The 24,405-nt window shown below is 44.5% G+C and overlaps 1 protein-coding gene across 1 annotated transcript in view; it reads left to right on the top strand.

Annotated features, from left to right (window-relative positions):
* Positions 1-24,405, top strand: part of LOC137677107 (microtubule-associated protein 1B-like) — a 74,276-nt gene that overhangs the window by 33,587 nt on the left and 16,284 nt on the right. The window contains exons 3-4 of the mRNA XM_068424294.1: positions 15,324-15,406; positions 19,800-19,940. Coding sequence (XP_068280395.1) covers positions 15,324-15,406; positions 19,800-19,940 — 224 coding nt within the window. The remainder of the gene's footprint in view (positions 1-15,323; positions 15,407-19,799; positions 19,941-24,405) is intronic.

The raw sequence follows: 24,405 nt of genomic DNA, 5'->3' as shown, positions 1-24,405 counted from the left end.
TGGTGAGGAGGTCCGTATTGATGGATGAGTTGTTCTAATGCTTCAATTGTGTTATGTTGATTAGCATATTTGGTGGGCTTAGCAAAAAGCAGTCCTGACACTGTATCCACAGCAGTAAAGACATATTGCCACCCCCTTGACAGGGGCAGGGGACCTATGTAATCGACCTGCCAGGTATTCAAGGCCTATTGACCCCGTTTTATGCTTCCCCATGGCCTATGTAATGCCCTTAAATGTAACTGCGTACAAGTAGTACAATTATGTGCACATGCTTTGTAAATATGTAATGGCAAAGGGGTTTGATTGTGAGCAATGTCCCATGCACGTGCAGTGTGTGCCGATAGATGTCCACAAGCTATATGTGCATTTACAGCTTGAGCATGTACTTCGGCGGAGGTCATCTCATCCACTTCATTATTATTTTGCGACTCAAGTGAGTCATCCTTCTGATGAGCTGGGACATGCCTTACTTTTAAAGGATTCATTTGTACATATTGCCAAATTTGTTGCCAGATATCTGCCCCCCATATAGGGTATCTTTGTACATGCCAATCTTCCTGGGCCCAGCGGGGTAACCACATTGTGAGACTTTTGTATACAACCCAACTGTCAGTGTATAGGTAATGTGCCTTCCCTTCCAGGATAGCAAGAGATGCTGCAATCAGTTCAGCCCACTGACTAGATGCCTGTACGCCTGTTTGCCATAATATAATTCCTGGTAGCGGGGCATATGCAACTGCTCTCCATTGTCTTTGTCCAGTTGCTGTGTATGTTGCCCTGCCGTCGGTAAACCAGGCATCTTTTCTGTGCTCTTCTATTAACTCGTCATAAGGGGGAGCCTCTTCCACAGGAGATGTGGGGATATCTCCAAGGGGGAGAGTTTCCCCTAGTGTGGCCATATGATTAAATGATACAGTTCCCAGAAGGGTGGTGTGTGGAGTGGTTACATGTGGTTTTCCTGGTAGAAATCGTTGCTGTAAATAATGCTTCCGTTTCCAATGTGTGGCTGCCTGCGCTACACCTGCATGGGCCCTAACAGAATCATCAGTGACCCAGCCATGGATAGGTATAGGCGTGTGTACAGTTACACTCTCTTGGCCTGTGATTCTGTCAGATTCTTGTAGTGCCCAAACTACAGCTAAAATTTGTTTTTCCATTGGGGTATAATGTATAGCGGAGCCTTGTAATGCTTTGGACCCAAATCCTACAGGTTCTTTCTGATTTTTTGGCCCTGTCATCTGCCACAATCCCCACGAGACTATATCATCTAGGATTGTTACTTCTAATTCAAAAGGATATCCTCGCCTAGGAGTGTATAATTGTGCATGCTCAATCAAAGCATTTTTTGCAGGCATCAAAGGCTTCTTGTTGCTGCTTGGTCCTTTGCCAAACAACTTTCTTCTTAGTTAATTTCTGCAGAGGGCTCACTAACACTGACAGATGTGGGATAAAAGTTCTCCAGTACCCTAAAAGTCCCAAAAAGGTCTGTAACTGTTTCACTGTGGTTGGTACAGGAAATCGCTCAACTGTTTGCTGTACTTTATCTGGTATTTCTCTAACCTGTCCATGCCAAACTATCCCAAAAATTGTACGGTAGTACTAGGACCCTGTATTTTCTTTGGATTAATTGCCCAGCCTCGGTCCTGTGGGTGTATTTTCAGCGATTCAGCAGCTGCTGCAATTTCTTGTTGTGACTCTGCCATAATCAATAGATTATCAATATAATGATAAACAGTAACAGTGCCCGACCATAGGGCAACATCAGCTGCTATCATTTGGTGGCAGATGGAGGGACTGTGTTTGTATCCCTGAGGCAAGACCTGGAAAGTATATTGCTTTTGTTGCCAGGTAAAGGCAAACTGGTCTTGGCTTTCTGAGGCAATGGCTATTGAAAAGAAAGCATTAGCAAGATCTATCACCACCTTCCAGGGCTGTAAATCTTTGCTGATTTTTTCTATAAGAGTAACCATGTCTGGTACCGTAACTGCAAGGCGGGGGGGACACGACTTTATTTAGTTCTCTATAATCTACGGTCATTCTCCAAGTGCCGTCTGGTTTTCGAACAGGCCAAATAGGATTATTAAAAGCAGTCATAGTTTCCCTAACGATTCCTGCTTGTTGAAGTGCCTGAATGGTTTGAGTAATTTCCTCCTCCCCCCCGGGATACGATACTGTTTTTACTGTTATCACTTTGGCAGGCACAGGCAGCACAACAGGATCCCACTTCGGGAATCCGCGCAAGACAGTTATAGATCGAATAGCAAATCATGCTTGCGAAGTTCCGAAGCAGAAGTGACCATTTAAAGTTTCAACTGTTCGTCCTGCCAGCACATCAATACCCAAGATATATTCTGTAATTGGGGCAATTAACACTGTCCCAGTAAATGGTCTAGCATTTCCTATTGTTAAGGTCACCTTATCTTGGAGGGCAGGGACTGGATTTCCCCCAGTCCACAGATCTGTGATGTGGCATCTTTATTATGAATATTACTATGCAATACAGTAACTTCAGCTCCAGTATCCACCAGAGCTAATACATGTAAACCCCACCCCCAGACCGCCACTCTGTAGTTAAAGGAACAGAAGGGTGTTGGTCCCCCTCATGGTGAGAGGCTGCAGTGGCGGTGATTTTGGGGGACCTGCCAAACCTTCAGTTCTGCTGTTTTGGCATTTGCCAGGTAGTGTCTTGCATTGCGGTGGCAGGCGGGGCGGAGGGTGGGCGCGGAGTTGGTGGTGGGGCTGGGGGTGGTCGGCTTTTTCACGTAAACACTAACTTTTGCCATCGGCGAAACATTTCTGATGTTGTGATCCCGTCTATTTCTGATCGTGGGATACCGGCTTGTATAAGATCATTCCCCATTTGTTTTCTTGTCACCCACGCTGTAACCCCCCTTTGCTTTTGCCGGCTTTCCTTTATTCACCACCCGAATAGATGGCCCTGAAATTACAGCCCCAATTTCCCTTCAGGTATCTGCTAGGGCGCCTGTATTACTCGTAGCATTTGTCACTGATGATATAACGAGGGGCTTTAGTGAGGCAGGCGCTCCTCTCAAAAACGGCATTTTGATACTTCTCGTTACGGGTGCACTGTCCGCATTGGATCCTGCAACCAACGCCTGAGCCATCCCCATCTGCCACACCAAATTAATACCTTCTTCCCATGTGCACCAGCTTACAAGGGATGACACTAATTCAGCAGGTTCTGCACGTGCTGTTAAAACTGCTGCACACAACCACTGATACAGCGGAGGTGCAATAATGGTTCGCCCATCAGGGCCCCTGACACTTTGCAACTGAGCACATCCCCGCTGCATCTGATCATCATGGGCTATAGGGCTCAATAAATCTTTTTCACCTGCTAATAAATGAATAGATGCAGCTCCACTGTCCCAAGCTCACAAAATCCATGCCAGTATGCCTTCCCCGCTCTTCTGCTGATAGATGTCTAAAAATTCCCTTAACTCTTTCGGAGTGTAAGTACGTGTGACCTGCACTCCCCCGTCCGCTTGTTCCTGCTGCCCCATCATTTGTATGAGGGGTTGTGCTTCCACCACCTCCCTGCCTTTTAAGTCCGGATCAAATTCAAACTCAATCTCAGAGTCCAAGGATTCATTCTGAATATTTCCATCCCACTCCTCGGGATCCCATGACTGTTTTGTGGTGAGAGCACGAACTTGAGAAATTGAAACCTTACTTTTTCCATATTTATCCCTTCATTTATTAGCAATACGCGCTACCAACCACTCTACATTATCTTGCAGCCCACAGCACCGCTCTGCTTGAGCAGTAATTAGTTATTGCGTGATCACCTTTGCATCCTGTAAAGTCCTGACTTCCTTCTCTAATTCCCTCACTCTACTCCGTAATGCAACATTTTCACGGTGAGAAGCTCTAAGACCAGTAGCTAACAACCATCCCAGTCTCCCCGCTAATTTACGAGAAGAATCTGATGCTGCTTTCCATGGCAACCCGCACATAGCTGTTTCAGTTGCCTGGGGGGTAATCACTGCCCCATCATCTATTTCAGGCCATGATTCCAGCAGAGTCAATGTAGCCAGGAAAGTGGCCACGGGGGCCCAGTCCTCAGTACTGGGCCATCCCGGAATGCGGGGAGTCACCGTCACGGCCTCCCCAGTCCCCGACTTCTTTTTCAGCCTTGGCGTGGCTGTTCCTGGATCTTGCCGACTATGCCAAAATGTGTGAGCCGACACGGGCAGGACGCAGGAACAGCCACAAGACCTCGGATAAAATGCAAAGAGCAAATTTATTCCCGTTACCTCGCAAACCGGGGGACCTCCGAAGCAGCACCTGGGGCAAAGGCACACAAGCGGGGACATAGGCACCACAAAGCTCGGTCCTTGATAGAGAGAGGGCGAGAGATTTCAAACCTGCTGCTTTCGCCTGTATATTGGGGGTTTCTTGCAGGCGTAGTTTTCCACTGTGCTTTGATCTTTCACACAGCAGGGCAGGAATCTCAAGCATGTTCAATAAGGTGCTTCTGAGTCTATCACAGGCCTATGTTATCTAAACGCAGCTTGTCCAGCACACAACGTAAACAACAGTTACTAGTATGATATACATGTTTTTTGACACCCCAGGTGCAAGTCACTTGAGCGTGTTTACAGTCCTCCTCACCAATCCTCCGTTATATTCCCACAGTCAGCTCAGGTGTGAAACAGTCATCATCTTGTTGGGGAATTTTTATGAGTGAGCAGGAAGAGTCATAGACATATTAGGGTGTCCCAGCCCTGCAAATGACAAATGCAGTAGCCTAGGCTTGCTTCCAATCGCCTGGACTGATCCACAGCGAAAGTGAATTGACTTCAAGAGCACATCATATCTCAGCTCTCTGTTCATGCGCTCATAGCTTTAGTTTTTTTGTAAGCAAACATGATGCTTTGCTATGATTTTTGAAGGCAAAACATACAGTTGAATAATTCAGGCCCCATATGTTTGTTATTTCATTTCAGAATTGGTCCCATCTATATTTTTGCTAATTTACCCTCCATAGCACCCTTTTGGCTTCACAAGGGTCCCACAAGTTATGAGGCCACAAACATGTTGCTTCCTTTTTTTTGTGTTAGCTATAAGCAATTAAGGATGTCCTGCCCCTGACACTATTCTTTCCCCAAGGTATTCCTCCATGACAAAAAAAAAAAAAAAAAAATCTCCTTTAAAAGCCAGGCTGGGAAAAAATACCAAGGTCCAAAAGACTACAGGGAACACAATACTAGAACAGTCCTGGGTTTTGGGTGAGCGGTGGGAGCTGGATCCCCTGCTCATCGCTTAACAACAGGAGAGGAGCGGAGTCTACTGCTTGCATATAAATATGTAGGTGAGGTCTGTGACAGAGTGCAGGGATACCCTCCCCTACTCCAGCAGCCTCCTAGATGTCCTCTGCCTGCAGAAAAGCCTCAGGTTTTGTGTTTGTAAATGCCACCTTCCCCATCTCTGCTGCTTTCTTCTGTCTTGCTATGCTTGATTTTTACTTTGTTCAATCCATCTTTCAGTTTCTCTCAATGCTGTTTTCCTCTCTTCCCCCTTTTCTTTTTCCTAACTAGACACTTCCGAGATGCATTTTTTAACGGCCCTACATACTGTCTACACTGCCTTTTCCAACCTCTATCTATTACTTTGCATGCTTACTGTAGGGAGAATGTGAGCATAAAAACATTTGTGACGAATCAGGGACTTTCAAAATTGACCAAACCTCCTTCTCCCCATTTTTTAATGATCTACACCTTAATTTTCATATTCCCATTCTGCTAAATGAGCTTTTTAACTTACTTTTTGCTGTCTATGCTTTCTAATGACTTTCTAATTGCCAAAATCTGTAGAGGAAATTTTGTTTAATAAAGCTGATGTTTACTTGCTCAACATAAGAAGACATTTGCTAATAAGAGGGCATTTAAATAATCATCAACACAGCCCTCAGGAGCAACACAAGAAAACAGGCATTTTGACCTTTACCACTCACTAGCTCAAATTCAGAGACATAAATGTGCAAAAATAAGAAGAGGGTGTTGTGGAATTTTTATGGTACCCCTTGAGGAGAATTAAACACACATTTGTGCTTAAAATATATATATATATATATATATAAAAAAGAACACTACATTGGACAGGGTCCTACCACCAGAAGCGATTCTACAAGGAGTCTGCAAAGATGTGTCATGAGCTGATGCCTTATACCCACTTGCACCAGCACCAATCCTGTGAGCAGTTGCATGGGGCACCTCAGCCCAGCCCCAAAGGTGGCCCCTGAGAGCTCCCATTCCAGGATGGCTGCAAGACAATGCTGCAGCTTTTCCTTATCTCATCACCAAGGGAAACTTCACTCCCTTGAAGGGAGCCCTGCTGTCTCTGGCATCCCCGCTTCCAGCCAGTTTAACCCCTTCTGCAGTTGGGCCTTCTTGCACTCTGTGCCAGATCATTCCTCAGTCACAAACTACCACTGCTGAGCAGTTACAATTTGAATTTCCCCTTCAAGGGGGAGGCTCTGTTTTCATCCAAAATATGAACAATAATTGACACTACTGAAATTGGGCAAACATTTAAGCACCCAAAGAGTGAAGCTATTTCAGATTTATTTTGGATGAAAGCACAAATCCCAACTAAAACACAGCAGACACAATTACTATTCATTTGGAGAGATAAAATTGAAAATTTACCAATATTTTCCAACAAACCAAGGACAATTAATAATTCTACACTGAACTTTTGCAACTGAGCCCAAATCCATCATAGTGCCTAACCCTTAATAAGTAGCAAAGAACTTCTAGAATAAACTTTAAATAAACTCTAAACTTGGCAAGTGAGCATCCCCAATCAAAATTGGGGCTGTTAACCAGGATCTCCACCAGGGGCTTTCAGCTGTCGTCTGTGGGCTACTCCTGGGAAAGCTGAGTAAGAAAAGCAAGGCCATAGTCAGACACACACACACATGCGCGCACGCATGACATTTCCCCAGAGAAATGGCCCTCCAGCACAAAGCAGCAACAAATGAAAGCAGGTCTGGCTCTGCGCAGAGTGGCCTGCAAGCCCATTTCCAGCTCACTACCTATTATCCCACATCATTTCACCCTTACTTTCACAAAGGTCCTTGCTACACCTTCCCTTCTGATTTGCCTCACTGTTCAAAATGTCCATGGAAAAAAATATGCGTGTGATGCCTTTCACTGTCCCTGGCAGCATGGAGATGAAAGATGTCCTTTCTCAGCAAGAACCCCTGATGCTGCAATTTCAAACCAGTGGGGCAAAACAGAGGCTGACAAGCTTAAAACTCTTTCCCATAGTTCCAGTTCTTCTTTCAGAGTTGTGCTAACTGAAATGCTGCTTTTCTAGCTTTGTTACTGGGCTTGCATCCAATGTTTACATTGCATTACCAGTATCTGCTCTATATTTTTTTCTGTTACAGTGTTTCAGATAGCATACGTTTTAATTTTATAGCTCTTCTGCTTCCCTTTAACTTATGACCTTTATTGAAAATGAACGTATTTGTCTGAAGACTGTCAGGCAAAAGGGTTGAATCACAGGGGCTTGGCATCTGTGAAATGCTTTGCAATTCACTGCAGCTGTATCAGGAAAGCAGTGATGGAAAACCATAAGCTGCCTGTGATTAGAAGTTTATTCTGGAGGACCTCAACTTTCCTTTGGAAGGCCAAGCACATTTCAAACCCTCACCAAAATAAAAACAAAGGCCCGTTGGGAATGAACATTTTGATGCTCCCCTAATGCATTTCATTATTGACTTTTCAGTCTTTTAAAAGCATTTCTGTCCTTTTCTTCATACCTTTACTGCTCATGCAACTCACAGTCCTCCTTAGTGGATCCTAGGTGCTTGCACAAAGTGTTTCAGAAGCCGAAAGGGAACTGGGTGAATTCCAGAACTCAGAAGTGTTTGGCAGCGGGGACCCAACAGCAGCGCCGGGACATTGCATGTTACAAAACAGAGGCAAAAAGCCATTTTGCTTTTATTTCAACAATTCACTAAAACCTAACCACTCATGTTCTTACGATGTCTGCATTGTTTCCCAGCAATGTAAAGGATGCTTTCAGTTTAAGAAATGCATATTCAGCATGCATCTTGTGTTCAGAGCGGAGCAGGGTGAGCTCTGCACCAGTGCCCCTGACAAGGAGAAGGGTTTAGCATGCTTTCCAGGAGGAAGATGGGATAGGTATGAGACTGCTTGTGTATGTATGTCATTGCTGCAGATATTCCCCTAGCAAAAGTCTCTTCACACCCAGACCTGAAGCCAAGCAAGGCCTACCCGAGAGTGCCATTTAGGAGACTGTGCAGTTTCCCAGGGTTTTAGGTGGAAGCCAACACTGGATTAAGTAATTTGTGGAGGGAGACCACAGGTAAAGCCAATCTTCTGCCTGCTGTCCCCCACCCCACTGGTAATGCTCTGGAAGTGTGCAGTGGCAAGGCCATGTGCAGTTGCTTGCATCGGGGGCCACAGCTGGATATCTTCGCTCCTCTGGGTGCAGCAGAACAGAAACCCCGTGGCAGCTTCCCCTAAATGGGCACAGCCTTCAGAGTGGCAAAGGGCTGAAACATGAAAAATGGGCAATGAGGTCAGTGGAACAGGCCTTCACTTATTTACCCAGCTACTGAGCTGGTGCTTATGCTCTCCTGCTAGCTATTGATGACTCATACAAGTTCTAATGGCCTTGGCACCAGCCAGAAAAACAACAGCATCTTTACTGAATCTGAAGGCTTGGAGTTGGAGGGCTTTGAGATTCTGGGATAGGTATGTTTGGAACATGATTCTGAAAAAATAAAAAATAATTAAAAAAAAAATAATCAACAGCCACAGTGAAGAAGTTGTCAGTGGCATTTATGTGTGGTCCATACAACTGACAGTTAAGGTTACAGCCCAGTAAAATGTGCAATTCATGCTTACCAGAGTTTATTGGAGGCTCGGAGCAACACCATTTCATCAAGGTTAAGCTGGGGTGGGGAGAGGGAGGAGCGGGGGGGGGGGAGGGGGATATCCTTGATAAGAGATATACAAAATTTGGATGCTTATCATTAAGGCTATGAAAGGAAGAGGAAAAATTTGAAAATTAGAAGAGAACACTGCCTAACCATTTGTTGATCACACACCATTGTTCAGGCAACTCCATCTGGTATGAGATACCATGGAGGGCTACCATATGTAATCATGATTCCTATGCTGGAGTATTCCCCCATTGCAGTGCATTTATTTTTATGGCTTCAATATGGCACCATGTTGAAACAAAAGAATTGAACTCAAAAATGTACAGAGCCCTCAGGACTCTCCTAGCTGTTTATGTGAGTTCTCATTTGCCTCGGCAGGTTATCATCTCAGACAATGGTCTGACCTAAAACAAACACCACCAAAAAAAAAAACCACTAAAGCCCCATAATAGACAATTCTGATCTAATCTGCCTTAAAGGGACATGTATTCTTACCACTCAGATCCTGAGATGCAGCCTCAAGGAAGAAGGGCAATCTGGTAGAGACCTAGACAAGTCACCTAGACTGGCCCATTGGCAAAGAAGGATTGAGATCTCAGAAGCAGACAGGATTTCTGAAATGTGTAAACTGCATGTTTATGTGGAAAATTCATCTTCAGAGCTCAGCTGTGCTATTAGGGCCAATGCTAGTCTTCCATTAGAAAGGAAGGTTGTTTGAATTTCCCCTTCAGTCTTCAGAGAGAAGGTATTCTCCCTTCGCCCTTTCTGACAGAATTATCACATCACACCACATCATCTGCTTCCTCTGCAGATAGGTTATTCTGAATTTTAATTTGTGTGGGAATGGCATTGATGGGAAGCGAGTGAGCACTGGTGTCCATCCAGGGTGGCAGGAAGGGCTGATGGGAATCCCTCTGTTGAGTAGCTTGTTGCCTACAGCATACATCCCCATGGGCTGGTGTTGCACAAGCATACCCAGTAAGGAGAAGTGCGTCAGTAGTGATCCTTGGTTAAACAAGACTTGAAGCAGGGCTTGCTTTCTTTCCCTTGCTATTCATTTACATTTCATTTTTGGACAAAATTAACTGCAATATAATCACCATAAAAGTGGACCCCATGATCATGCTGCTTGATTGACCTGGAAAGATCAACTGTGTAAGTTAGAAACCTGTTCAGTCACTTCTCTAGAAAATGTTACTGACACCATCCCAATGTCAATAATTCTACCATAAATGTCATCAATATTTTCCTGAGTAGGTGAGTAATGGGATTCTATGGCCATAGGAACTAGGATGATGCACGTGGAAATCACCCTTTAAGCAACTGTCACATGGTGTTTACTTCTCTCTATTGGACCGATTCTGAATCAAGCAGTTGCCAAGACTCTTTATTCATACCTGGTTTTAATTTGAAGTTTTACTTAATAAAATCAAGGATGAGCAGATATTTAGATTTCTCCCAAACAGGATAAATATTTATTTCCAGAAGTCTTTAGATAGGTTTTGACCTACTTTCCAGAAACTAGAAGTGGATAAAATCTATCTACCCAACCACTTCTGTGCAACCTGGAAGTTTCTTCCTTTCCTCCTCTGACATGTCACAAAAATGTTCTGTCCAATGCATAGAGGTATGCTGTAAAAATCTGGTAGAGTTAATTTAGAGCAACTCTAGATCTTCTACACAAATCTCAGCTTCTCCCACTTCATCTGTAGTTTAAGTTGAAGTCTTTTGCCAGTTTGTAAAATGCTGTTGCTGCTTTCTGCTCCCACACTGTGATACTTCATTTCTGTTTGATAAAACTCTTCCTGTGGGAGACTTTCCTTCATTCTAGCTGATGACCTGAGTATCAACCTGAGCAGTAAGCCTGTGTTGCTCTTACAAAATTGTCAACAGTTTTAATAAATGAGGGTGTGTTGGTTTTTTTTGTTTGTTTCTCAAGCAGTTGACATAGGACCATGCAAGTAGAGACCCTTCTGAAGTTTTACATGGGATGGGAGCCCTCATAGTGACTCACACCCTACCAGCGCTGGGTCCCTGCTCTGTAAGATAAGCAATAACACTTGTTGATGCCAAGGAGTTGAAGAGGGAGGCAGTCACACATGCAGCTCTAAACAGGCATGTGCACATGGTACAGACTGCTACACTTGCCTCTGGAAAACAATCTCAAGTTGCACGAAACCATGCAACCACTGGAGCTGGGCATCTGGCCACGGGAGCGTAGGATGTAAGTAACCACCATTGGTGCTGGTCAGCGAGAGTTGTAACTCCACAGGTCAAATCCCTCCCAGCTACACAACTTGGAGCAGCTTCAGTAAAGTCCAAAGTAGATGCTTTGAGTCAGGTGGACACTATGCATCTTTGTCTAACTTTGCATGTGGATAATTGCATTTCTTTTCTATCTCTGTTTAATGTGTTAATATCTAATCATATATGAGGCTTAGTCTGACCTGAAGCAAAGTGTGTGTTTTGTGTCACCAACTATTAAGCGAGAAATTTCTGTGGCAACTGAAGGATTATAATTTCTTTTGTTTCCTTCCCAATGCTAAAGACTAGATTCAATAAACTCTGCCTAATGTCTTCATTTGAGGGAAACCTGCAGAATAACTAAAATATCAGATCACAGGGCATCTTCTGAAGGAGTCTGTGGTAACAGAGCCATCTGGATGTTTTATTGAATGTAGTCTTATATATGCATTCCTGTTAGGCAAGGAAGCAGAGCTATTAAATTGAATTACAAAGGGTAATGCCAGAACTGAATGCTGCAGAGAGAGACATGCCCTCCTTCCCTTTCATAATATACAGTCTGTCTCCTTCTTTCAAGTAAGTACAGCAAAAAGAATATGTGTTAAGAAAACTAGGTTTCTTCAAATGAATTAGATTATTATCCACAAGTCTCTAGGCATTTCCATGCACAAGAGAGTAAACTACAACCCCATCTCTCATTTTACCCGAGAATATTCTTTTTTTCCTTCTCCTTCAATTTCCACCATTTGATTAAAAGCTCTTATGCTTCCTGGGGCCTGCTGCCTGGGGAAGGGCCTGGGGCAGCAGCAAGCCTGCCTGGAGGCCAGGGCAGTGTGGGAAAGGCTGGCTACCCATCCTCCCAGACTGCCTCCATGCAACTCTTGTGTTTTCAGGAATGCAGAGCTCTTTTCACCATTGCCATTCTCATCCTCACCTCTTTACAGGGTAATTTTTCTAAGTTGGCAAATAGGTGACTTGTTTTGTGTCCCTCATACTTCCTTTTAAGCGCAATTAATTATTTGAATTGATTAATATTATAGTTTGCTCAGAAGGACAGCTCTTCTGGTTTTTCGACTAATTACCAGTCTGGATTTTTGAATGACAATATGACTGCTAATTACAGAATCACAGAATCACAGAATCACAGAATCACAGAATGTTAGGGATTGGAAGGGACCTCGAAAGATCATCTAGTCCAATCCCCCTGCCGGGGCAGGATTGCCTAGACCATATCACACAGGAACGCGTCCAGGCGGGTTTTGAATGTCTCCAGAGAAGGAGACTCCACAACCTCTCTGGGCAGCCTGTTCCAGTGTTCAGTCACCCTTACAGTAAAGAAGTTTTTCCTCAAATTTAAGTGGAACCTCCTGTGCTCCAGCTTGCACCCATTGCCCCTTGTCCTGTCAAGGGATGTCACTGAGAAGAGCCTGGCTCCATCCTCATGACACTTGCCCTTTACATATTTATAAACATTAATGAGGTCACCCCTCAGTCTCCTCTTCTCCAAGCTAAAGAGACCCAGCTCCCTCAGCCTCTCCTCATAAGGGAGATGTTCCACCCCCTTAATCATCTTTGTGGCTCTGCGCTGGACTCTCTCTAGCAGTTCCCTGTCCTTCTTGAACTGAGGGGCCCAGAACTGGACACAATACTCCAGATGCGGCCTCACCAGGGCAGAGTAGAGGGGGAGGAGAACCTCTCTTGACCTACTAACCACACCCCTTCTAATACACCCCAGGATGCCATTGGCCTTCTTGGCCACAAGGGCACACTGCTGGCTCATGGTCATCCTGTTGTCCACTAGGACCCCCAGGTCCCTTTCCCCTACACTGCTCTCCAACAGCTCTGTCCCCAACTTGTACTGGTACATGGGGTTGTTCTTGCCCAGATGCAGGACTCTACACTTGCCCTTGTTATATTTCATTAAATTTCTCCCCGCCCAACTCTCCAGCCTGTCCAGGTCTCTCTGAATGGCTGCGCAGCCTTCCGGCATCTCAGCCACTCCTCCCAGTTTTGTGTCATCAGCGAACTTGCTGACAGCGCACTCCAATCCCTCATCCAAGTCATTAATGAATATATTGAATAGAACTGGTCCCAGAACCGACCCTTGCGGAACTCCGCTAGACACAGACCTCCAACTGGACTCTGTCCCGCTGACCACTACTCTCTGGCTTCTTTCCTTCAGCCAGTTCACAATCCACCTCACTACCCGATCATCCAGACCACACTTCCTCAGTTTAGCTGCGAGGATGCTGTGGGAGACCGTGTCAAACGCTTTACTGAAATCGAGATAGACCACATCCACAGCTTTACCATCATCTAGCCACCGGGTAACATCCTCATAAAAGGCTATCAAGTTGGTTGAGCAAGACTTCCCGTTGGTGAAGCCATGCTGAGTGCCCCTAATGATCCCCCTATCCTTGATGTGCCTAGAGACAGCACCAAGAACTTTAATTAATCTCACTGCAGTTCTTACAGAAAGAGACACTGATAAGAACTTGCTAATTACCATAGGAAAAAAAATCAAGAGTCCTGTTGTGTTTTTCTGGCATCCACTGCCAGTCAGATCACTATTAAATACAGAGAACAGACTAACTACTAAGTATGAAAGCCAATGGACTGTGAGGCTGCTCCAAAATTGCCCAGACGTTATTCGTTCAGGAGCTAGCTATATTTTGTACGTCTGTTCACTCTTGTTGCCTAACATTGCTTGCTATAGTTTTTGCAAGCAGGAGAAAGATGAAGCAGGGCAGCATGGAAAGTGTTCGACCATCCTGATAGGGAATTTCTCACAGTGTCCCCCCAGTGTTAATCAACATTAGTAGAAGGCTGAACGGGGAGTTTTGGAAGGGTGGGTCCCAGCTTTCACCTGATTCGTTTGGTGCAGCCATGGACCTGTGGTCTGCGTGAGGTGCTGCCTGGCTTGAGAGCGCTCCCACAGTGTGTGACGGGGAGCACATGTGTGCTGTGCAGGACAGTGCTGGTGGTGGTGGGGAACGGGGACATCCCTGGGCTCCTTTGCTTGTATCACAAAATGTGCTTGTTAGCCGTGATGGGCAGTGCCAGCATATGGCCCAAGTATTCACTTTGCTTCTTGCAGGGGAAATTTGCAGCCCATGCTAACTTTCCTCCTGCTGCAGCAAAGCTACCAATAGTTCCTGGAAAAGCTCATTTAAAACTATCTAGGCATGTTACAGGACTGTGTAACTTCAGCTGTATCTGTGGTGTAGATATGTCCATGAAAATTCAGGCCAGATACTCAGCTGGTGACGGTTACTCCAGTCCCTGATCCACACCAGCTCAGTAAGACCAAGGTGAGTAACAGGGACTCCTCCTGCCAGGGCGAAGAGACAGGCCCCAGTGCTGTTGCCAGTTTCTTTTCATTATCTTGAATTTTCTGGAGTGGTGTTTCTGGCCCATAGGATCACATGCCATAGGTATTTCTGAAGACATGAGCCAACATAGTAGTTGCTGTGGCTGGTGTGTGCTGCCCTGGTGTCCTGGTTTTGCAGGGATAAAATTTATAGAATCAAGTTTCTGTTACATTTGGTTTCAGTTTGTGGCCAGCCATGGTGATCAAGGCCCTCAGCAGCTAAACCCAGGGCAGCTGCCCCAGGCTGGCCCACAGGTGTATTCTATAGCATTAATGTCAGGTTCACTATAAAAGGGAAAGCTGGTGGGAAAGGTTTTGTTTTGTTTGGTGTTGTTTTTTTTGTTTTGTTTTTTTTTCTTCTTCTTCTCTTCTCTGCTTTCTTCTTCTTTCTCTCCTTCTCCCCTCTTCTTAACAATTGCTATTCCTCAAGGGACTTGCTACCACTCTGTGGGCTAAGTATAATTTTGTGTGTTTTGTATTAGCATTGATATTGCTTTTCTTATTTTATTAAAACTGTATAAATTTTAACCCATGAGTTTCCCTCCTTTTCCTAATTCCCTTTCTCGGTTGGGGAAGGGACATTGGGTGAGAGAATAACTGTTATTGTTTAGCCCTGGGTGTGGGCTAAATGGAGACACTGGGGTAACCACAGGGCTGTTGCACAGTGGAATATATAACTAGCTCAGGGAAAGCACTCGTTTAAACCATGCTGATTGAATTTAATGTTGGTGGGGTTTTTTTTTTTTCTTCTCTCTGTGCTTGCAGGTCAGAAGATTCTTCACCACAGAAGTGATGTCTTAGAAACTGTAGTCCTGATCAATCCCTCAGATGAAGCAGTTAGTACTGAGGTAAGTCAGTCAGAAATACTTCACTGGATGTGTTATAAAAGCTCCATTAAGTGGACAGGTTGAGAGCAGCTCCTAACTGTGGATGAAAGGACATGTTAGGAGCAAATATCATCAAAAACATTAGCCATACCTTGATTTTCTTCTTGGTTTCCCAGACTCCTAATAAAGTGTCAAAGGTATAAGACAGAAACACACTACTTATCCCAGCCCTCATTTCCTCATAACACACCAAATTCCCTTCTTGATGAAGTGAAGGCAGCTGTGGTGAAACTGCATATGCTTTTCTTCTGCTCCTCTGTTGTTTGGTAGCTCTGGATGCCTATTTTACATATGAAAAAGTGCCTGAAAAGAAACCAGGTGCCCTGAGATAAATTTAGGTCTTCGAGAAGAATTACCATTGATGCGGTGGTGACTCTAGGTTGATCTATGTGATTTGTCCTTCAAAAAGCACATGACATCATCAATGGACTCTGGAGAGTTCCCCAGAAGAGGACTGTCAATTCCTCATGAACAAGTCAAAGAACTAAGCATGTAGCTCAAAGACAAAATTGATGAATTTAGCTAGTGAGACTGAAGGTTGTAAAAAATAGAGATAACTACATTGCTAGCCAGTGCTGGGAAGCACTGACATAGAACAAGTTCCTTTGGGAAATGAAGTGGCTCTGCTTGCAGTACTTTGTGAAAAATCTATTTTGTTACCAACCTTAAGTGTTAAAAGTTTAAAAAAAAAAGTAAGTAAACTTAGTTAATGGCAACTCATGCACTAAGAAGTTATATGTGAAAATCTCTTATTAGAGGTACTTGGTAAGGAACAAGGGTATCAGCTAGGTAGCAGCTCTTAGGGTTGTCTTTAATATACTCAGACTTTCAAAGTAAAAAGCTATAAAGGATGGGGGGGGAGAGCTGAAGGAATTGCCAAAAGTAGGGAAATGCTGCTTCTGTCACTGTTGCTTGTCATTCCTTTGATGGATGACCACATGGAAGAACATGGTCTGAGGCCAATTAATGCATTCTGACCCCGGCTTTACTCCTTTGGCTCTGGAAGATGCTTGGCTATGTTACTGTTTATTTCCTCTTGCTAGACTGTGAGAGGCAATCTCTTTGCTTTCATCTTGCCAGACTGGTCACAGCCAGAAGTTACAAACTGAGATTTACCTTGGCTGGCTAAGCGAGACTCTCACTGGACAAAAGCCAGAACAAGATGATAAGAAAGAAGCAGAAGAATTAAATTGGAGGTAGGAATAGACATGCTTTGCCCATTAAGGCAAATAGAAAACTTAGTTCTACATATCAAGAGATTTCCAGGTTGCATCTGGGGAGACAGTGATATGCCATGGAGCTCTGACTTTCAATACAAGAGGAAACTGAATTTATCAGTTCAGGAAAAACAAAGGCAAAAGATATTAAAACAAATCCCTGCTAATCTGGCTGGTAATAACCATACTGGTGGTAGTCTGAGCATAGTTCTGCCCAAAGCTCCTATTGTGTTCTGTCAGCTGCCAAATACCTACCAAAAGAGAGAAGCCCAAAGGGAGAGAGACTGCAGTTGCCCAAAGAAAACAAGTTTCTGAAAACCCCACCAGCAGTTACTTCCTTCTTAGAAGATCCCACTCCATTGCTCTAACACTCCTGTGTTTGTACTGTAAGTCTTGGAAACTGCTGATCTGCTTATGCTCCTGTCCCAGTTCACACTCCATCTTTAACTCTGTTTTGACTGAGGCTAAGTATTGTTGTTGACTTTCTTCAGACAATTTGGGACTTCAACCAAGGGTAAAGCTGAACAGAATCATCACCTTGCAATATTTCTGTAGTGGTCTTGAAATCAGCAGATAAAATTCTGGTGGTCCCTCAGGAAGCCTTGATTATACCCAGACACAGAATTTATGTGTCTGTCAAAGTTCTTTCATGTGTATTGTACATCATGCTCTGTAATCTGCAAGCCTTTATTTACTTTTTTTTTGCCTGCCATAGTTTTCTAGCTCTGCAGAACCTGTTTCACCATCAATTAATAAAATAGGTTGAAGGGGAATTATGTGACAGTTACATATCAGTGATTCATAAGTCAGGAAATAATTTTGCTGTTGGAAAACCTGGTGAGTTTATACGTAAGTTGACAGACTGCTGAGAACTGCTGCCAGCAATGAGAGAAAACATAGAAGAGGAAGCCAGTTCTTTTACAGTTTGCATACAACTAAACCAGACTATTTCAGCCACACATCAGCCAGCCAGCTGCACTTATCTATGTTTTTGTATGAAATAAAAATGAATACACTTGATCCAGCAAGGATATTGCTCAATTTATAATCATTTAGTGCAATTACTGACAGACCAGCATTAGTCCTACATTTAATTAAAGGAACTTTCTGCTGCTCAAAGTCAAGGCCACTTAGTTAATAAAATAACAAAGAAGATGTGGTAGAGTTGGGATCTTCTTTCAGATAGATACTCTTCAGTGGCTCTTTTCTACTTGTACTGAAAACATGAGTTGTTCAGCAGAGCTTTAGGTCAAGCCTTCCTGCCTCAGCCTCCCTGGTGTGAGTGGGAATTGTTTAGAACAACTGATTGCTTAATCAGTATAAAAATTTGAAAGAATAGCTTGCTAGGACAGCTGAAGTGATTATGTCATCTCTATAGAGATGGAGTTTGGATGCAATATCTACATGTGGAGTTGTTCCAGATGAACTCTGCTCATTTAGTTTAATACGTGGATAGCCTTATTCTGGAATCACTATTCTGGTTTAACTTAATTCTCCCTGAACAGAGGAATTAGTGCACTTAGATTAATTTGAATTGATTTTTCAGTGTTGGACAAGACTTTTGAAATATTTGCTGTATTGGGTCTGGCTGGGATGGAGTTAACTTTTCCCATAGCAGCCCTCCTAGTGCTGTGCTTTGTAGCTAGAAAGGTGTTGATAACACCCCAGTGTTTTGGCTACTGCTGAGCAGTGCTCCCACAGCATCAAGGCTCTCTCCAACCCCCGCCCCAAAGGCCAGTAGGCTGGGGGTGGGCAAGAGGTTGGGAGGGGACAGAGCCAGGACAGCTGACCCAAAGTGACCAAAGGGATATTCCATACCATATGATGTCATGCTAAAGCTAAGAGAACGGAGGAGGAGGGAGGGCATTTATTATTAAGGTGCTTGTCTTCTGAAGCAACTGCTATGTGTACTGAGGCCCTACTTCCCAGGAACTGGCTGGACATTGCCTGCTGATAGGAAGCAGAGAACTAATCTTTTTTTTTTTGTTGTTTTCCTTTGCTTCTGCGCACAGCCTTTGCTTTTCTTTGTTAAACTGCCTGTATCTCAACCCATGAGTTTTTTCCATCTTATTTTCTCCCCCCTTGTTCTGCTGAGGAGGGGGAGTGAGAGAGTGGCTTGGTGAGCACCAAGGTCAACCCACCACATTTGCAAAAAGTTTACTCAACAGTACAGAATCTTACAAAGGTTTTCTTTAGTTTTGCTCTTCAATTTAAGTTGAATTCAGCCAACAGAAATATACTGAATATATGGATTTTCCTTAGCATGCAAGTAAATCTACCCCTGTGGGGGAAACAGGAATTATTACTAGCTGTAGTGAGGGTGAAGTAAAGTAAGAGGATCTAGTTTAAAATAGTTAATTTATTTCAAAATGCAGAAGTTTATTTCTCAGTAGCAAGCTGCTTTGAGACATCAGGCATCTACATAATTTATTACTGTGTATTAAAAAAGGTCTTGTGCTGGCACACTTAAAGTTACAGTGTCCATAGTGACATCATGAGATGTAAATGGTGCATGTGACTGTATCTGAGTGCTTGATTATGATTATGGTGAAACAGCAACATCCTTTAACTTTGTAGATGATTCAAGTTACAACAGAATGACAGTCTAAATATGCCACTTTTATGAGTGATTTATGGCTGTTACTTTTTAGTGACATTTTTGCAACTGAATGACAAGTAATGCTGTACACTGGGAAAAGAAGATCGGCCTTCCAAAAACAGTCTGATACATGTAGTTGTCCCTCATTAGCATGTGGGACACAGTTGGCCAAGGCTGTCCTGACACAGTGCTTTTAAAATTCAACAAGAGTTATACAAGAAATGTATTTGTTCATTGAAAAAATTTTTTCATTCAAATTTTGTTCTCTTCTGCTCCTTGCTCTTTTTTCTCTCGTGTCATTAGTTTAGCTTATTCATCAGTTTTTCTGTTTAATCTCTTCTTGTGCTGCTTTTTTCCCCTTTTGCTCCTTTCTTCTTGTCTTTTGTAAACAGCACTATAACTTTAAAATGTTTTGACAGTCCTGGGAGACTCTGGTGCAAAATGTTTTAAATTAGACGAGGTAAACTGTATGTTCTCAGAGGAATGTACAAACATGTAGTAACTCCCATTATTGATGTGTTTCTCTCCTTCACTCTAGGTGCGCTTAATGATCACAGATGCTGCAAGACACAAGCTCCTTGTACTTACTGGACAGTGCTTTGAAAACACAGGAGAACTCATTCTTCAGTCAGGGACCTTCTCCTTCCAGAACTTCATTGAGATCTTCACAGATCAAGAGGTGTGTTCAGAAAATTCTTCCATACGTTGTCATGTGACGGCACAGGTTTTCAGAAGACTAAAAATGACCCTCTGTGCTGTTAGAGTTACCATTGGCTAACTAATGCTGATGCTCTTTATTCTTCATTATAGCTTTCTTTCAAGATGTTTATTTAATTTACTTTAGTTATGATATAAATTGCTTAACAAAGGAATTATAATTTAATTTGGGGAATTAAATTGTACCTTTGAGAAATGGAAAACCAAGGAACATTTTGACAATGGAAGGAGATACTGTTGTGTTTAAAATATTGGCTATGTTTAGCCTGCACCCAGGGCTAAGCAATAAACAGTTTTTCTATCACCCAATGTCCCTTCCCCAAATGAGGAAGGGAATTGGGAAAAGGAGGGAGACTTGTACCTTGAAGTTAAACAGATTTAATGAAATAAAGAAATCAATATAAATGACAACACAAAACAGACAAAACTATACTTATCCACAGAGCACCAACAAGTTGCTCCAGGAATCATAATCACGGGAAATGAGGGTGAAAGAAAGGCAAGGAGAGCAGAAAGAGCCCTGTCTCTCCCCAGCAAGCCCTCCATTTATAGTGAACTTGATTATTAATGATCTAGAATACACCTGTGGGCCAGCCAGGGTCAGCTGCCCTGGATTTAACTGCTGAGGGCCCTGATCACCATGGCTGGCCACAAACTGAAACTAAATCCCAATGAAACCAGGACAGGATTCCACCCCTTGTTCTACATGATATACATCAAGTCACTACTATTTTCCCCATCCCTCAACATACATACACATCCACACACAGATATTCTCTCCAGTCCATGGACCATCTCTCCAAGAAGTCCATTGAATCAATTCAGTCCAAATCCATGGGTTTTATTTCTCATAATATTTCTCAGGGCAGGAAAAAACATTGTTGCGGGATTCACTCAGTTGGCAGATCGGCACCAGGCCTTAATACGGTGTCATGGACTGTTGAAGCTGGGCACAGCAGGATGGTGTATCACGTCTTGATCTTGCAGTGCATGTACCTGCTGCAGCCCATGTTCAGGGTCTGGGGTGATTCTTACTATAATAAAAGACACTTTTAACTTCCCCATCCTCCTGCATCATCCACCAGGTGCATCCAGGCCCTTGAGCAAAAGCAATTCCACACACAGGTTTGCCTTTGCTTGAGGCAGGAGTAATCCAAACTGTTTTCCCCAACATATTTCTCACATGAACCACAGGGACTTTCTTCCCCTCTGCAGTGCTCAACAGCTCGGATTGAGCAGGACCAGCCCTGTTGACAGATCCCCTGGTATTAACTAACCAGGTGGCCTTTGCTAAGTGCTCATCCCAGTTTATGAAAGTCCCATCACCCATTGCTTTCAGGGTAGTCTTCAACAGCCCATTACATCGTTCCACTTTCCCGGCGGCTGGTGCATGGTAGGGGATGTGATAGATCCCTTCAATACCAGGCTCTTTACCCCAGGTGTCTATGAGGCTATTTCGGAAATGAGTCCCATTGTCTGACTCTATTCTTTCCGCAGTGCCACGTCGCCACAAAATCTGCTTTTCAAGGCCCACAATAGTGTTACGGGCAGTGGCGTGAGGCACGGGGTATGTTTCCAACCAGCCGGTACTTGCTTCCACCATCGTGAGCACATGGCACTTGCCTTGGTGGGTTCGTGGAAGCGAGATGCAATCCATCTGCCAGGCCTCCCTATACTTACATTTCAGCCATCGTCCTCCATACCACAGGGGTTTCAGCCATTTGGCTTGTTTAATTGCAGCACAAGTTTCACATACGTGGATGACCTGTGCGATGGTGTCCATGGTCAAATCCACCCCTCGGTCACAGGCCCATCTATATGTTGCACCACTGACTTGATGGCCCAATGTATTATTCTTTACCATGAGGGTAGTGAGACACTGGAACAGGTTACCCAGAGAAGCTGTGGCTGCCCCCTCCCTGGCAGTGTTTAAGGCCAGATTGGAGGAGGCTTTGAGCAACCTGGTCTAGTGGAAAGGTGTCTCTGCCTGTAGCAGGGCGGTTGGAACTAGATGATCTTTAAGGTCCCTTCCTACCAAAACCATTCAATGATTCTATGATTATGGGCGCACCAAGCTAAAAATAGTTCACCTTTATGCTGCCAGTCCAGATCTACTTGGGACATTTTGATCTTCGCAGCTTGATCCACCTGCTGGTTGTTTTGCTGTTCCTCAGTGGTCCATCAGTGAACAAGGCATGATGCTTCTCATTCTCTGATAGTCTATTGTATGGTGGGGCCTCTTCAGCGCACATGACCTCCTCCTCTGGCACCATTCCAAAATCTTTGCTTTCCAGCCAGTCCATGATTACTTCCAAAATTCCTGGGTGATTGAGGTTCCCTATTTGGGCCCGCTGAGTAATCAATGCAACCCACTTACTCCACATAGCATCAGTTGCATGATGTGTAGAGGGGGTCTGTCCTTTAAACATCCAGTTCAACACTGGCAATCTGGGTGCCAGGAGGAGCTGTGCCTCAGTGCCAATTACTTCTGAGGCAGGTGGAACTCCTTCATAGGCTGCCAGTATCTTTGTCTGTTGGAGTATAACGGTCCTCTGATCCTCTGTATCCTCCGGCTCCAAAACCCCAGGGGTCGACCTCGAGTCTCCCCCGGTGCCTTTTGCCAGAGGCTCCAGGTAGGACCGTTCTCCCCGGCTGCGGTATAGAGGACATTCTTTACTTCTGGTCCCATCTGGACTTGTCCAAGGGCCACTGCATGGACTATCTCTTGTTTAATTTGCTCAAAAGCCTGTTGTTGCTCAGGGCCCCATTTAAAGTCATTCTTCTTTCGAGTTACTTCATAGAGAGGGCTCACAACCTGACTGTAATGGGGAATGTGCATCCTCCAGAAGCCTACTACGCCTAGGAAAGCTTGTGTCTCCTTTTTGTTAGTTGGCAGAGACATGGCTGTTATTTTGTTGATCACATTCATTGGGATCTGACGGTGGCCATCTTGCCACTTGATCCCTAAAAACTGGATCTCTTGCAGATCTTTTGACCTTTCTGCATTTGGTGGCAAAACCAGCTTCTAGAAGGATTCGAATGACTTTTTCCCCTTTCTCAAAAACTTCTCCTGCTGTATCACCCCATACAATGATGTCATCAATGTACTGCAGGTGTTCTGGAGCTCCACCCTTCTGCAGTGCAGTCTGGACCAGTCCATCGCAAATGGTGGGGCTATGTTTCCACCCCTGGGGCAATCAATTTCACATGTACTGGATGCCCCTCCAGGTGAAGGCAAACTGTTGCCCACACTCCACTGCCAAAGGAATAGAGAAACATGCATTTGCAATATCAATCACACAGAATCACAGAATCAATCAGGTTGGAAGAGACCTCAGGGATCATCGAGTCCAACCATTGCCCTGACACCACCATGTCAACTAGACCAGGGCACTAAGTGCCATGTCCAGTCTTTTCTTAAACACATCCAGAGATGGTGACTCCACCACCTCCCTGGGCAGCCCCTTCCAATGGCTAATGACCCTTTCTGAGAAGAAATTCTTCCTAATGTCCAACCTGAACCTCCCCTGGTGAAGCTTGAGGCTGTGTCCTCTTGTCCTATCGCTAGTTGCACGGGAGAAGAGGCCGACTCCCACTTCACTACAACCTCCCTTCAGGTAGTTGGAGACTGCACTAAGGTCACCTCTGAGCCTCCTCTTCTCCAGGCTAAACAACCCCAGCTCCCTCAGCCGTTCCTCGTAGGTCAGACCCTCCAGACCCTTCACCAGACCTGACGGTAATACATGGGAAAGGTTTATGTCGTAGGGGCAAAAGGGTTCTGGGACAGGAATTAGCAGGGCTCATTCGGAGAGCTTTAAACTAGATTCGAAGGGGGATGGGGTAGTAGCTGGGCTTGCACCACTGGGGCAACACTCTAGTGTTGAGGCAGACCAGGAGGCCTCCCATCCCCCTGGGGTGAAATCAGTGTGCCCAGCTCGCTCCCTGACATGCCTGTACACCAATGCACGCAGCATGGGGAATAAACAGGAGGAGTTGGAAATCCGTGTTCGGTCGGGGGGCTATGATCTAGTGGCAATCACAGAGACTTGGTGGGATGCCTCGCATGACTGGAATGTGGTCATGGATGGCTATGTCCTGTTCAGGAAAGACAGGCCGCTAAGGAGAGGTGGTGGAGTTGCTCTTTATGTGAGTGGGCAGCTAGAATGTATTGAGTTCTGTCCAGGGGCGGATCAGGAGCAAGTTGAGAGTTTGTGGGTGCGAATTAAGGGGCAGGCTGGCAGGGGTGATACTGTTGTGGGTGTCTATTACAGGCCACCGGATCAGGATGAGGAGGGTGATGAGGCCTTCTACAGGCAGCTGAGAGCAGTCTCTCAATTACAGGGCCTGGTTGTTGTGGGGGATTTCAACTACCCTGATATTTGCTGGGAGGCCTACTCAGCCAGCCATCCTCAGTCCAGGAGGTTCCT

The sequence above is a fragment of the Nyctibius grandis genome (assembly GCF_013368605.1).
Source record: "Nyctibius grandis isolate bNycGra1 chromosome W unlocalized genomic scaffold, bNycGra1.pri SUPER_W_unloc_1, whole genome shotgun sequence".
NCBI lineage: Eukaryota > Metazoa > Chordata > Aves > Nyctibiiformes > Nyctibiidae > Nyctibius > Nyctibius grandis.
This window is presented reverse-complemented; position numbering and strand designations above follow the sequence as displayed.